The 14,200-nt window shown below is 28.9% G+C and overlaps 5 protein-coding genes across 7 annotated transcripts; 2 read left to right on the top strand and 3 right to left on the bottom strand.

The window, feature by feature from the left end:
* Positions 1-4,026: 4,026 nt before the first annotated feature.
* Positions 4,027-5,872, bottom strand: LOC124491683 (uncharacterized). 2 transcript variants are annotated; one of them, XM_075735238.1, is made up of 5 exons: positions 5,558-5,872; positions 5,340-5,443; positions 4,825-5,259; positions 4,607-4,693; positions 4,027-4,511 (listed from the first exon to the last, which is right to left on the bottom strand). In XM_075735238.1, the coding sequence occupies exons 1-5, from the start codon at positions 5,703-5,705 to the stop codon at positions 4,434-4,436; spliced, it is 852 nt and encodes a 283-aa protein (XP_075591353.1). In that variant the 5' UTR covers positions 5,706-5,872; the 3' UTR covers positions 4,027-4,433. The 2 variants fall into 2 exon arrangements, with proteins under 2 accessions (XP_075591353.1, XP_075591354.1); XM_075735239.1 differs by having other exon boundaries at positions 5,340-5,440.
* Positions 5,873-6,327: 455 nt separating this feature from the next.
* LOC124491454 (protein disulfide isomerase Creld2) lies at positions 6,328-8,110 on the bottom strand. The gene is made up of 4 exons (XM_047054092.2): positions 7,795-8,110; positions 7,611-7,736; positions 6,915-7,523; positions 6,328-6,849 (listed from the first exon to the last, which is right to left on the bottom strand). The coding sequence occupies exons 1-4, from the start codon at positions 8,038-8,040 to the stop codon at positions 6,580-6,582; spliced, it is 1,251 nt and encodes a 416-aa protein (XP_046910048.2). The 5' UTR covers positions 8,041-8,110; the 3' UTR covers positions 6,328-6,579.
* A 46-nt stretch (positions 8,111-8,156) lies between these two features.
* LOC124493207 (man(5)GlcNAc(2)-PP-dolichol translocation protein RFT1) lies at positions 8,157-10,037 on the top strand. Its single transcript, XM_047056287.2, has one exon. It carries the CDS (start codon positions 8,320-8,322, stop codon positions 10,021-10,023), a length of 1,704 nt encoding a protein of 567 aa, XP_046912243.1. The 5' UTR covers positions 8,157-8,319; the 3' UTR covers positions 10,024-10,037.
* Positions 10,038-10,244: 207 nt separating this feature from the next.
* LOC124491654 (transcription factor 15) lies at positions 10,245-10,918 on the top strand. The gene is made up of 2 exons (XM_047054332.2): positions 10,245-10,501; positions 10,585-10,918. The coding sequence occupies exons 1-2, from the start codon at positions 10,245-10,247 to the stop codon at positions 10,916-10,918; spliced, it is 591 nt and encodes a 196-aa protein (XP_046910288.2).
* mr (anaphase promoting complex subunit morula) lies at positions 10,753-13,996 on the bottom strand. Of its 2 annotated transcripts, none has more exons than XM_047054323.2 (2): positions 13,533-13,996; positions 10,753-13,472 (listed from the first exon to the last, which is right to left on the bottom strand). In XM_047054323.2, the coding sequence occupies exons 1-2, from the start codon at positions 13,590-13,592 to the stop codon at positions 10,998-11,000; spliced, it is 2,535 nt and encodes an 844-aa protein (XP_046910279.2). In that variant the 5' UTR covers positions 13,593-13,996; the 3' UTR covers positions 10,753-10,997. The 2 variants fall into 2 exon arrangements, with proteins under 2 accessions (XP_046910279.2, XP_075588946.1); XM_075732831.1 differs by having other exon boundaries at positions 13,529-13,584.
* Positions 13,997-14,200: the final 204 nt, after the last annotated feature.

Genomic DNA, 14,200 nt, shown 5'->3' with positions numbered 1-14,200 from the left:
ATTTGAAATGTCCGATGTAATCATTGTATCAATCAACATTGGATTTTGTGTTGATTTTATTCGTGTTGGATTCATCAATGATGATGGATTGAGCAATGATACAGTGTTTGTTGTTGTTGTTGTTGTTTTTTGCTGTTGTAATGGATCGTTTTTCAGGCATTTTTGTTGTCATAACAGTAACATTTTCAACATTTCCATTAAACGTTATATTAGCGTAGGATAGATTGATTATCACGAATAAATAAATAATGATTATTATGAATGAATTCCATATTTCATGATGATAATGATGTTTTATATTTCGATTTTTGCATTTTGTTGTTGTTGTTGTTGTTGACAATGTCAATTGTTGTTTCGTTTTAATTTTTGTCACAAAATATATCATCATCATCATCATCATCATCATCATCGTTATCAGAAATACACGTTCTTCATGATGAATGTAAAAATTTTTGACAATTTTTACATCATCAAAAATATTGTATTTAGCCAATTTTGGTAAAAAAGCTCGATAAATAATTGGTAAATTGGTGCTTGGATAATATGGATAAAAACAACAAAATGCCATGGTGAATTTTTTTTTCAACAACGACGAAAAAAACTGGAAGAAATTCTTTGAATATTTCTATCAAATAATTCCTTCAATCAAAAAAAAAAAAAAAAAAAAATTATAGAATCAAATGATAGCGTTTTATTTGCTGATCACAAATAGTGTCGAAATAGTCATGTGGAAATAGAATCATTTATGGTTAAATGTTTGTCATTGGAAACAAAATAAAAAGTGATGATCATCATGGGAAATCATTCACTGGCAATATCCCAATTGAGAATTTATCAAAAATTTTAAATTGAAGATGTCTTTTTTGTTCTTTAAGAATTGTTGTTGCTGTTATTGTGAATGATGTCACAAACGTTATGGACAATGGCAAAAATCGTACAAGATTCGAATATCATTTTCAGCGGTTTTGTTTTCATTTATTCATTTATTCAGTTTTTTTTTTGACATGAATTAAATTATAGTTTTTTTTTCATTTTCTAGATACTGGTGATGATTTCAAATACCGAAAAACAAAACAAAAAAAAATTGAATTGAATTGAAAAAATGCGGTTTGAAAAAATCGACGCACTACACACAATGAGAAATGATTGCAAATGATGATGATCAACAACGATTAACCCACATCGCGCCAATCGACAAAATGAGATGAAAATAAAGATAGAATGAAAATCGCTTTTACCGCGAAATAAAAGTTTTTATTATATGAATGATGATGAAGTTCCATCACATACTATATGCCAACCACCACCAAACCATCATCATCATTACAAAATGGTTCATTTTGTCTGGTATAGTCTGTTCTGTTCCAGTCTGGTTGTTGTTGTTGTTGTTGTTGTTTGTGTTCCATAAAACAAAGCAAAAAAAAAAAAAATGCCCAAATTCGACTTACCATGTCTGTGCAAAAAATTTTTTCTCTTCTCTTCTCTTCTTATATCGCTATGCGCTTCATCGAAAAAATAATCGGTAGTGGTATTTGGGAAAAAAAAAGAATTTCCATACCTATCATCCATACACACACACACACACACACACACAGATATCGAAATCCGGCATTTGCAATAAAATGGGCAATGGACAGATTCTAAATTGAATAGAACCAAAATATAAAACAAAAATTGAATGTATTGAACATCCAAGAAGAAAACAACAAGTCAAAAACAGAAAAAGAAATGAATCCTTTCATGATGAAAAAAATTTTCATGTTTCAGCACATTAGAATCATGGAAAAGATGGAAAATTTTTTTTTTTTTTTTTTGTTAACAATTAAAAATGTCATTGTCATTCATGGTTCACAGCATAATCATCATTGAATTTTTCTATTTTTTTTTTTTTTGTTTCACGACTGTTTCATTTTCAAATACACAACAACAACAACAACAACAACAACAATAACAATAACAACAACAACAACAATAACAACAACAACAACAATTCGATGACAATAATAAATGAAGCGAAACGGAGAGAGAAAAATAACATTATTGTCATCGAATTTTTCATTTTCTTTCTTTTTTTTATGATCCACAAACAAAATGATGACCATTATCATCATCATTGTTTCGTTTCGTTTCGTTTCGTTTGTTTATTTGTTTGGGTCATCAATTTTCATTGTCATATTTATATTAATTAAAAATGAAATAATCATAACATTCAATTCAATAATATCAACCACCACTACCACCATTGTTGCACTCGATTCACACCCATCAGCCTGCACACACCCACACACACAAATAGACAGTTCTTTTTTGGTATATTTTGCAAGTTTATTTTGAATTCATTTTTCCAATGAAACACTCACACACACACACACATACACACATACAAAGCCATGCTGGAACGGAAACTTCCAACACTTAAATACACGTATGATAAACAGTTTTGTTATCAGTAATGCCAAAAAATTTTATTATTATTTCCGGTATAAAAATAATAATAATAATAATACACATCCACAAACAACACACAAACATTCGCAAATATTATCGATTATTATGGTGATGGGAATAAAATCGATCAAATTAAAAAATTATTATTAAATAAATAAATATTTTCATCTTGTACATGTGCGTGCACATGAAAAAATTTCAACAATGTATTAGAAAAAAAATGCTGCATCATTAAATAAAAAAACTTCCTTTTCAACACAGGCAAATATTCCGCTATTTTACAATATTTTACAATTTCATCTTCTTCCTGATATATTATTTTTTCTGCTAAAAATTTTGATTTTTTAGTGGCTTCGAGCCAAAAAGAATAAAAAAAAAGTTCCTGGATTCTATTTACATGTTTGTTTACTGAGTTCATGCCTTTTTTTCGAACATTTTAGATGAATCATGTGTAGAATAATAATAATAATAAAAAACGAAAGAAACTTTTTTTTTTCTTGTGATTCTTCACAAACATTTACATTTCAAATCATTTGAAATCATTGATTAACACCATCGATACATTTGTGGTGAATAACAATGTCAATTTGATGATGAATGATGACCATGCATATATACAATATAGAAATTCATGCATGTTGTTGTTTTCCATATCAATCAATATGACAATTTGACAAAGTTTCATTGGATTCTCTTTCTCACTCTACATATCATTATCATTATTTGGATGGATTTATTCAAATGAAAATTGTCATTATCAATGTTATTCTGTGTGGTTATTGTTGTTGTTGTTGGCAACCAAAAAATTATTAACCAAATTCATTGTTGACACATCCACACATTGATAAAATGCATAATAATAATAATAATGTCAATTACAATTCAAAATTCGAATGTTTGTACATGATATGGGTGGGGGATGTTGTGTGGTTGGGGTACAAATTGCCAAATTAACATTTCGAATATTATGGACAACATTCGAACAAAGAAATGATGGGCGAAAGCGCGGAAATTTAAAATCATAAATAACAAACATTTTGAATCTGAAATCAGAAATCATCCCGATTGCCCGATTGAATGAATTTATTATATTATATTATAACATGTTTATGTGTGTCTAGATCATTTTGTGAATAGTAAATTTTCATTTTGTACTGTAGCTGTCAAGCAAGCATAAAAAAAAATGCTAAAAACATCGAATTCTTTTCCCATTAGTGTTATGTCAACGAAGAAATTTTATTTTGTTTCCCCTTTTCTCTTTGCATTGAGTTGTCATCATCATCATCCGCCTCTGCTGTTGCTGTTGTTGTTGTTGTTGTCGTTGTCCGGCATACAATGTAACAACAAACGAAAAAAAAAATCCAACCATAAAACTTAATACAGGAAAAAAAATTTTCTGATTCTTAAGAAAATATTATTTTTCAGAATGAAAAAAAAGCACAAAATTCATTCATAACTAACCCACCACACGCCTACCAACGGCCCACTACCAGCAAAAAAAAAAAAAGAAAGTGAAAACCTCATTATCATCATCATCACATCATTATTAATAATAATAAATGATGAAAGATGTTATTAAGAATTTTTAAGTAATAAATATCAAATAAGTAAGAGTTAACACACATTTCCGTCTCTCTCTCTCTCTCACTCTGTGTTTGTATATAAATGTGACACACTAGTGAATAAGTAAGTTTGAATCTTTTTCGTCAAATTTCAAACTTTTTTCTAGAATAATAAAAAAAAGAAAAATTCATGTCATTTATCTTGCTTCATTCATAATATGTAAAAATGGTCGCGTTGGTGTTGTAATGTATCATTATCATCATGTATTGAATACTTTTTTTTCATTATCTTTATTATCAAGTATATGCGCGATAAGCGTGTTGTTTTTTTTTCTCCATCAAAAAGTTCAACCACCAAAATATCCAACATTCGTGACAAGATTATACACGCCCACCACCAGAAAACACCACCCACTGTGTTTATCATAATCGAAAAATATCAAGAAAATTATTACTATAATTATTTTTAAGTATTTCAGTGATTTGTAATAGTTTTTTGCCCTATTTTTTTTTGACAACAACAACAAAAACAAAAAAAAAGAAATGGAAAGAAAAGTGTTAATCAATGAAAAAAAAAATTTCTTCAAATTCTTTACTTGTTTGACAAGATCACGAAATCGATCCATATTGATCGATTCTTTTCCGATTCGAAAACGTTGGATTGTTTGTTGAAATTGTTTAGCCTTTTTGGATTGTGTGTTTGTGGAATCAAACATTTCCAGAACAAAATAAATTTTTTTTTCGAAAAGAAAAAAAAATAAATTAATTTTTCTATGAAAAAAATACCATAATAATAATAAAGTTATATATATACTTGATCAAATAACCACTGGAATTCCTTTTCACGAGTTTTTGGATCACAAAATTTTTCAATATTCCATTCCATTGTCGTTGTTTGTTTTTTCGTACTAGAAAAATTTTCACCAATCAAATTGTAATTATTATCAATTTTGTTGTTGTTGTTGTTCATTTTTATCATCATCACTTCTGAATCATTGTAAATTTCTTGATCTGATAATTTTCTTCCTGGTTGTTGTTGCTGTTGTTGAACAGATTCTTGTTTCTCCAAAGAACGTCGAGTTTTATTACTACTTGATTGTTGTCGAATTTGACTGGAAGTTTTTCGTTGTTGTTGTCGCCGTCGTCGTCGTCGCTGTTGCCGTCGTCGTTCATTCAATATGACCAATGAATTAACAATAGCTAGATAGGAATTTTTAAGTATTTCAACATTTGAACGTAAATCATCCGACTAATCATCAAATGATTAAAAAAAAAATTTTGGTTTTACAAAATTAAAAAAAAACCAATCAATCAATCAATCAACTCTACCATTGAAATCAATCCATTTAAATCAATTTGTTTGACATTATCCAAATAGGCATATTTTGTTTGACAATTTTCTTTTTTCAAAGATTCATTCGATTCAGACACTACTAAACAGTAATGACAATAATTATGATGACAATCCAAAAAAGAAGAAGAATAAAAAAAAAATTAAATCAATGAAATATCTCGATCAATATCGATTGAGACACACACACACATACCATTTTGATTTGAATCAGAATTTTGCTTTTCATTGTTATTATCATCATTACCATTACCATCTTCATCATCATCATTATTATCATCATCATCATCATCATCATCGTTGGCCGTTTTTTTATTGATATAATCGAAAAATCTTGAAAACATTTCCAACAACAAAATCAACACACGATGATGATTAACACTTTTTTTTGCACCAATAGAAGAAAAAAAATGAAAATTGATTTTTTTTTTTTCGTCACTAAAAATAAAATCAACACAATAAACAATCCAGTCGTTTTTGTTTTGTTATTTGGTAATTTATATATGTGTGTATGAGTCAATTCCATCATCATCAATTATAATCGTCAATTGTTTTGTATTGTATATGCGATACAAACAAACAAACAAAACTAAACAAATCAAAAAAACGCTAATATAATTGTTGTATAAGCGAATTTTTTTTTTGCTTTGTTTTCAATCATGAAATTGATGAAACTTTTGCTTTTATTTATTGAATTATTATCATCAAAAACAAAACCAAAACAAAAAAAAAATTGTCAAGTTTTCATTTTCCATTGATTATTGTCCTCTTTTTATATTATATAATAATAAATTCTCACTTGTAAATAAAATGCGTCTGTGTGTGTGTGTGTGTATGAGACAATTTATTATATTATATGAAACTTTTATTTATCAAATCAAAAAAAAAAAAAAACTTCAAGTTTAGTGGTGCGCAAAAAGCGGAAAAAAAACTCATAAGAAATGCGTATATAATAAGAGATTTATATTTATCATCAAAAGACAAAGAATATTCTGGAGATCATTTTATATAGTTGACTAGAATTTGTAGAATGTAATAAAATCTTTGTCGTCATCAATGATGAAATTTGATGTTTGAAAATTTATGTATAAATAAATAAATAAAAATAAGAATGAAAAAAAAAAATGATCAAAGTTTTTTTTTCACTTTGGTTTTGTTGTGCTTGAAAATTTGTTGTCTCTAATGCTTGTACATTCGTTGGTTCGTTTATCATCATCGTCAGCCAAATACATTATTCCACCATTTATCAAATGTACGTCCATATTCGGTTTCTAATGATTTTTCCGATGCCATTATATAAAGGGCTACAGCTAAACCAATACCAGATGAAACATAGATATTATGACGAAATATGATACAGGTAACAATACAGAGACCAAAATATGTTGCATAACGTGTCGGTGATGCATATGGTTGTATTAATGGTTTTGGATCAGGATTCATACAGATACCATCTTTCAATATATGATCGTCAGCACATTTTAAACACTGTTTTTTTTTAAATTTGCAAAATATGAATTATTGATTTTTCAAACTTTTAAAAAAAAACTTACTGAATCTGGTCCATCACCATCACAACCATTACAGGCTGGATCACATTGATAACAATGATAAGAACCATCAGTATTAATACAGAATGAATTTAATGGACATGGATCTTTATTGCCCATTATTGTTAATGATGATGATTCACATTCATCGATATCGATACAACCATTATCAATTGTCCAATAATAACCATTACGACAAACATGGCAACCTTTTGGTCCCGAATCAAAACAACTACCCGAACATGATGAATCACATGGTATACATTGAATAGTACCATTCAGTTGGAATATTGTTTGATTTAGATAAAATTCTTTTGCACATGAATCACAATTCATATTTGTATAACCATGATTACAGAGGCAATTCCCATTACCTAAACGTGTACCTGAACCAGCACATTTTCCATTATTCGAACAAATTCGATCAGGATAACCATTACATTGTTTACATTCATGGCCATAATGTCCATCTGGACAGCAAACTTTTAAAAATTCAATACATAATCCATTCACGATGATTAACGATAAATCAGATTGATCCAATATATCATATGAATGATCATTCCACCATTGATGAATTTTTTCATAATTTTCTTCAGCATATGATCGGCACTATAATAATAATTTAGTAAACAATAATAAACAACATCGATCGATTAGTGTCGCATAAAGAGAAAAAGATTCTAAAGATTTAATTACATCATCCTGACCGGCTTTAATATCGAAACAAAGCCTGTTCCAAATGTTTGAGAAATCATAATTGTTGTTGGTTTTTTTCATTGATTGAGCATCATTATCATCATAAAGTAATGATGATCGAGTTATCTAGAATTATAAAAAAAAATTCAGATTTCAATTTAATTCTATAAATCAAATCTTTTACCTCGAATAAAGAATTACTCATCAATCGACAACGAGTGCATTTACCCAATACTGATGGTTTAAATGTCTTTTCATTTCTTTTCATTGTTTCATTTGAAGTTCCATTGTTATTCAGGATTGGCGACGATTGATGATTATCACTTGATTCAACCACATCGATATACAAGAATATGATAAATAATGATAAAACTATTAATGGATAATGTTTCCAGTTGATTTTATTGCCAAACATTTGAATGGTTTTCATGTGGTATTTGTTTTTTTTTTGGCAGAAATTTTTTTTTTTTTGACTAGAATAAATTAATGGCACAATTTTAATTGTCAAATCCGAAAAACAAAATATTTTCATTACATCATTTATGAATAGAACCATAAATAGATTCTGTTTACGTTCGAAATTAAATTTTTTTATTATTTTTTTTATCATTTGTTTTGTTCCAGAAAAACTAATCCCCGAAAATTATGAAAATTTCAAATCATTTGTATTGATTAATGTTCAATTTTTTGAAAATAAATAAATTATATTATGGAACCAAACGCAATCGATGACGGAGATTCTCCGCGGATAAAATCTAAATTGAAAACAACAACAATATCGACGGCATATAATATAGTTTTACAAATTGGTCTTCGTATTTTTAGTTTTATAATCAATGCTTTTATTCTTCGATTCATCACTAAAGAAACACTTGGCATAATCAATGTACGATTATTGTTATTATATACGACAATACAATTCACCACTAGAGAACCATTTCGGCGAACATGTGCACCAAACAATTCGGTTGATGATGATGATCACAATGTATCAAAATCAATGAATCAAAAAGCCTGGTCTAAGGTGGTCAATATTACATTTCTTTCCATACCATTATCATTTATAACAGGCCTTACATTCTCCATAATATGGTATAAAGTTTTCGAAAGACCTGAACATTTACTTTCAGAATATCAATGGGCAATCATGTCGATCTATGTTTCGGTAATTATCGAATCCATGGCTGAAACATTTTTCATCTATGGACAAAGATATGATTATATTCGATTGAAAGTAATTGTTGAAGGCATCTTTCAAACTGTTCGTTGTTCATTATTAGCAATATTTGTCTATATTTCACCTGAACATTCTGTATTTGGTTTTGCAATAGCTCAACTTGTTGCTTCGACAATCTATTCTCTTACTTATTATATTTATTTTCTATTGAAAATGAAAATACCAATGACAACATTTTTACCAAGATTTCTTCGTGAAAAAAATGATGAAGATTATAATATGAAAACAGATGAATTAAGTCTGTTAAAAACATCATTAACATTTTTCTACAATTCATTATTGAAACAATTTCTTACTGAAGGTGAACGTTATATAATGACCATGTTTTCGGTCATTAGTTTTGCTGAACAAGGTGTATATGATGTAATCAATAATCTTGGATCATTACCGGCTCGGATTATATTTCAACAAATCGAAGAAAATGGATACATATTGTTTTCAAGCCTTATCAAACGTGATCTGGATGCTAGTCAACAGACGACAAAAATTGTAAAATCATTATCAATCTGTTCAAATCTAACGAAATTGATGACAATAATTGGTTTGACATTATTTACATATGGATATCATGGTGCAATGATTGTATTATCCGTGTATGGTGGTTCAAATTTCCTACATGGAACATATGGAACATTGGCCATTCGTCTATTTCAATGGCATTGTATATACATTATATTTATTGCCATTAACGGTATACTTGAATCATATTCATTTGCAGTGATGAATACTGGACAATTGAATCGATTCAATGTTAAACTAATGATAACATCGATCATTTTTACGGCAATTTCATTGATAATCACTTCATATGTTGGTAGTATTGGTTTCATTATGGCTAATTGTCTGAATATGATGACCCGAATCATTATTAGCCTACTGTTTATCGGAAATGTTTATCCAAATTATTCACTATGGATATTCATAAGACAAACACGACCAAATATTCATACAATGTTGTCATATGTTATCATATTCATTGGGCTTTCAACACTGTATCGTTGGTTAGATCTCATTGATATTCATACATTCCTATGGTCAAAAGCAATTATATTCATAATAATCAATGCTATAGTTGCTATTTGTCATTTGATTTTTCTTTATTTTTTCGAAACTGAATTATGTTTATTTATAAGAAATGAATTATTTTTTAAATCTTTGAAAAATAAAAATAATTAATGTGTGTGTGTGTGCCTTGAAAAACAGACAAAAAATCGGAAGCTAAAAAAAAAATTTGATCCCACAATAGTCATCAATCATCGATGACGATGATTATGGCTGTTCATATGTTATTGTCATTAGTGTTGAAACAAGCGTGAAACAAGAAAATGTTTTCATCTTTGTCGTCGTCGTCGTCGTCGTCATCGATGATGATGATGATCATTAGTTGACAAACAAACATGCCGATCACAAGAACTTCTAGACGACGACCGGAAAAATCTTCCGAATTTCGACAACAACAGGAACATCAAAAACTTTATCATCGTATGATTGCAAATGAACGTGAACGTAATCGTACAGAATCGGTAAACAAAGCATTCAATCGATTACGTCGTTTATTACCAACAATTCCATTGAATCGAAAATTATCAAAAATTGAAATTCTTCGTTTAGCTACATCTTATATTCAACATTTGAATAATGTTTGCCTAGCCATGTAATTATATGTTATCATTATTAAATTATGTCAACATTCGATTTTTATGATTTTTTTTTATTATTTATTTATTCCGGTCATAGAACACAAGAAATTCCGATTGAAAACATTTGTTCTCGCTTGGAACATGAACAGAATAGCAGTAGCAGCAGCAGCAGTAGTAGCCAAAAACGATCAGTTTGTACATTCTGCATAACAACATTGTCATCAATGACCAATGGTGGCAACTATAATAATGAAATTGAATTAAATTCAAGAAATGAAATTTTATTCACACAACAAGAATCATATTTTGCCGAAATATCACACGGAAACGATACGAATAAATCATTACAGCAAACATTTGAAATAAATGAACAAAATGAATTTGATGTTTGGCAGCAAATAAATTTTGATTATTATGATTTGTGTGAATAAAGCAACAAAACAATAGAAATCAAAATCAAAAAAAAAAATCACATCTGCACATGAATCATTTTTTTTTTGTTTTTTGTTTTCATTCACCATCCGATTTATTCAAATCATATAGGCCATTGATAAAGATTAATTTTTTTTCATAAACTTTTCGATCAAGAAATTCACGTAATTCATGCATGGATAGATTTTCAATTTCCGGTGATTGCATGTTAAACATTTTCAACATTGAATATATACGATCTAATGAAAGTGCATGTAAATTTTTCAGCATATTATCAATAAAATTCCAGAATAAATGCAGATTATTTTCATTTTTTTGCTGATTATTCATTGTACCATGATCATTATCATCATCATCATGATCGATGAACATCATATCGAATTCTTGTGAATTTAAACCTGAACATTGTTGTTGTTTCATCACTGATGATGATGGTGGTGGTAAATCTTCCACTATCATATGCGAATCATCTTCTCCATCACATTCTTTTACGATACCAATATTTTTCCAATACGATAAATTTCGCCGTATGACTGATGGTAAAACATCCAATTCCTGTGCGATTGCAGTCGTGGACCATTGATTTTTTCGTTGAAATAGATGAATAATTGCCGCTTGAATTGGACGAACCGAATATTCTTGACTACCGTTCGGGAATTCTAATTCTAATTTTACCATTCCTAGCTGTTGTATCCAATTAACCGTACGATTTCCTTTTAATGTTTCAAAAAATTTTTTATAATTATCAAACACTTGCTGTACTTCATCGGGTAGACGAAAATTTTTAAATTCATTACTAGTAAATCCAAGATTATCAGGCCAAAATTGTTCAGATAATATTAGGCCATTCATTTTCAGATTAGCCGTTTTCATTTCATCGAATCCATTAATTTGTTGATTAATACGTTCAGAATCTTTAAGATCTTTAAGCATTACTTCACAATTATGAAGTTCAGATTCACCAAATCTTAATGATAATAATTCTAAATTTCGTAATTCTGATTCAAGATTAATTTCCGGTGTAAGAATCAATTTTTGTGCCAATAAACGTTGATACTCTTGTACGAATAAATCTTTACTATCGAAAATATTGATCAACATTGATATTATATCTGAATTGGCTAAATCTTTACTCATTTTTGAAACACCAATTGTTTGTGGTACCCATGAACGCCATGTATCCATTACATATTCATCTTCATCATTAATTAGCTTATTAAAATGATCAGGATCATCGAAATTAACAATACTATCAGTAGTAAGAATGTTTATTATGCAACGAACAGTATCTTCACGTGTTTTCAAATAATTACGAATTGGATCGCAAACAATCTGTAGGATGATACCTTGTGGATCTAATAAACGTAATGCTTTGATTGTGGTTAGATATGCTTCAATTATACTACTGGTAGCAACACCGGCATGTAATAAACGTATTTCCAATGCATTCTTCAATGAATGTGTAAATATTTCACGATAAAATGGTTCCAATTGTATACACTCATGTAGATCATAGATAGCCGGTTCAGAATATGGATAATCGATGATTATGTCGAATAATTGTTTCATTCGATTAAAAATATAGGTATTCGTGAGAAAACTGCGAATAATGTTTAGATTTAAACTTTCAATTTGATCGAATAAGGTTAGGCTACTATTTTTGAGAAAAAGAGTATTCAATTCATTTCCACTGCCAGTATTATTATATTTATTCATCGGTTCATCTTCTACCGCTGCTATCGCTGTATTATATTGTTCGAGTGCAACAAACATATCGGGAACATTTTCATCCGTTGATTTAATGATGTAGATAATCTTCATCCAATCAATTATACTGTTCTCAAGCCATGAACATGTTATACTTAAACAACTTAGTTCGAAATTTTTATCTTTACAAAGATTCCAAATCTGTCGTTCGATCATTTTGAATAAAACACTTTTGATGATATCATCACAAAGCTGATGAAATATGCCCAATTTACGTAGTACATTCAGGAATGGAATGAAACCTTTGCTCATACTTTCACAATAACAAGCCTTTTCATTATCATTATTATCGGAACGTTTGAATCGACAAATTTTACATTTCGATTGTTCATGGCCAATCGTTTCCTTCTTTTTGTTCGCGACGGTATAATCTAGAACTGCGAATGAAAATGCAAATGTATTGAATAAAAAACTGGAAAACAATAATGGCATATCGGCAATCAATCCGGTGTATAGAATTTCATTAAGTTTTCGAGTCTGTTCACCATTGGAATCGAATAATAAATCGAGCAATGGTTGGTAAAGCCAATTTGAAATGAAATCATTAAGTTGATTGAATTTATGAAAAATTAATCGATGTTGTGATGGAACAATTTCTTTGTATTTCGATGAATTCTGTAGGAAATCTGACCAATATTCTTTGAGCATATAGGTCAGATAGCAACGATAATTATAAATATAATATTCCTGTAGTATTTCAAATGCTTCGGAATCTTTTTTCAGATTCGCTATGATTTGTTGACATCTTAGCCATAAATCAGATTTTAAATCTATGTGTAGGTTGTTCTTCATAAAAAAAACAAATAATATGATAATTTCATATAGACAATTTGATTTAAAACTTACCGGTGGATATTTTGATGAAATATTCAACGAATTAATCAGGAATTCAAATTCAATATCCATTATAATTGTAGGCGTTGAAACAAATTAGAATAAAAAATTCAAATCGAATCAATCAATCGAATCACAAACTGCTCACTATTTTCACCCAAACTGGCTTCAGAATCAAAGTTAAAAACGCGCTATAAATAATCGGTTGATAAAAAAATTTCAATTTATTTTTTCAATTTTAATCGGCAAGATTAGTGTAATAAATTCGTTTCTTTGAGAAAAAATATTCCTTTTCATAGATTAATTCGGCCATATAGATCGTAAAACGCCATAACAGATAGAGCAGAGCACCAACAAACAAGAAATTGAATAAATAAATGACAATGTTTATGATTTCGATGAATATGGAAATTCCTGCCAAATCGAATGAATTTTCTCCGAATGAATCGTTAAATTTCATTTCAAAACAATCAGGAACTTTGTGAAAATCATCATTGAAATTTAACTGGTAAAAATTCGATTGTTAACTATTCGATGCTACTTCCATCTTTCGTCTTATTATTCAATCACTTAAATCATTTTTATTTTGGACTTGTCAAACGAAAGTCTTTGTAAACAATGAAAATGTATACAACGATTTTAACGTCTGAATCACAATTATCAGCCGATAATATGAATGA

The sequence above is a fragment of the Dermatophagoides farinae genome, chromosome 1 (genome assembly GCF_024713945.1).
Source record: "Dermatophagoides farinae isolate YC_2012a chromosome 1, ASM2471394v1, whole genome shotgun sequence".
Lineage (NCBI taxonomy): Eukaryota > Metazoa > Arthropoda > Arachnida > Sarcoptiformes > Pyroglyphidae > Dermatophagoides > Dermatophagoides farinae.
This window is presented reverse-complemented; position numbering and strand designations above follow the sequence as displayed.

Bases quoted from the DNA above. Each gene is read 5' to 3' on its own strand.
- mr (XM_047054323.2), bottom strand. From the start codon at position 13,592: ATGGATATTGAATTTGAATTCCTGATTAATTCGTTGAATATTTCATCA. The intron at 13,473-13,532 runs GTAAGTTTTAAA...TTTTTTATGAAG, and splicing joins TTTCATCAAAATATCCACCG to AACAACCTACACATAGATTT.
- LOC124493207 (XM_047056287.2), top strand. From the start codon at position 8,320: ATGGAACCAAACGCAATCGATGACGGAGATTCTCCGCGGATAAAATCT.
- LOC124491683 (XM_075735238.1), bottom strand. From the start codon at position 5,705: ATGTTTTCAAGATTTTTCGATTATATCAATAAAAAAACGGCCAACGAT. The intron at 4,694-4,824 runs GTATATATATAA...CAATCCAAAAAG, and splicing joins TCCAGTGGTTATTTGATCAA to GCTAAACAATTTCAACAAAC. The intron at 4,512-4,606 runs GTAAAGAATTTG...AAAAAAAAATAG, and splicing joins TTCGTGATCTTGTCAAACAA to GGCAAAAAACTATTACAAAT.
- LOC124491654 (XM_047054332.2), top strand. From the start codon at position 10,245: ATGCCGATCACAAGAACTTCTAGACGACGACCGGAAAAATCTTCCGAA. The intron at 10,502-10,584 runs GTAATTATATGT...TTCCGGTCATAG, and splicing joins AATAATGTTTGCCTAGCCAT to AACACAAGAAATTCCGATTG.
- LOC124491454 (XM_047054092.2), bottom strand. From the start codon at position 8,040: ATGAAAACCATTCAAATGTTTGGCAATAAAATCAACTGGAAACATTAT. The intron at 7,524-7,610 runs GTAATTAAATCT...TTATTATTATAG, and splicing joins TTAAAGCCGGTCAGGATGAT to TGCCGATCATATGCTGAAGA. The intron at 6,850-6,914 runs GTAAGTTTTTTT...AAAAAAAAACAG, and splicing joins ATGGTGATGGACCAGATTCA to TGTTTAAAATGTGCTGACGA.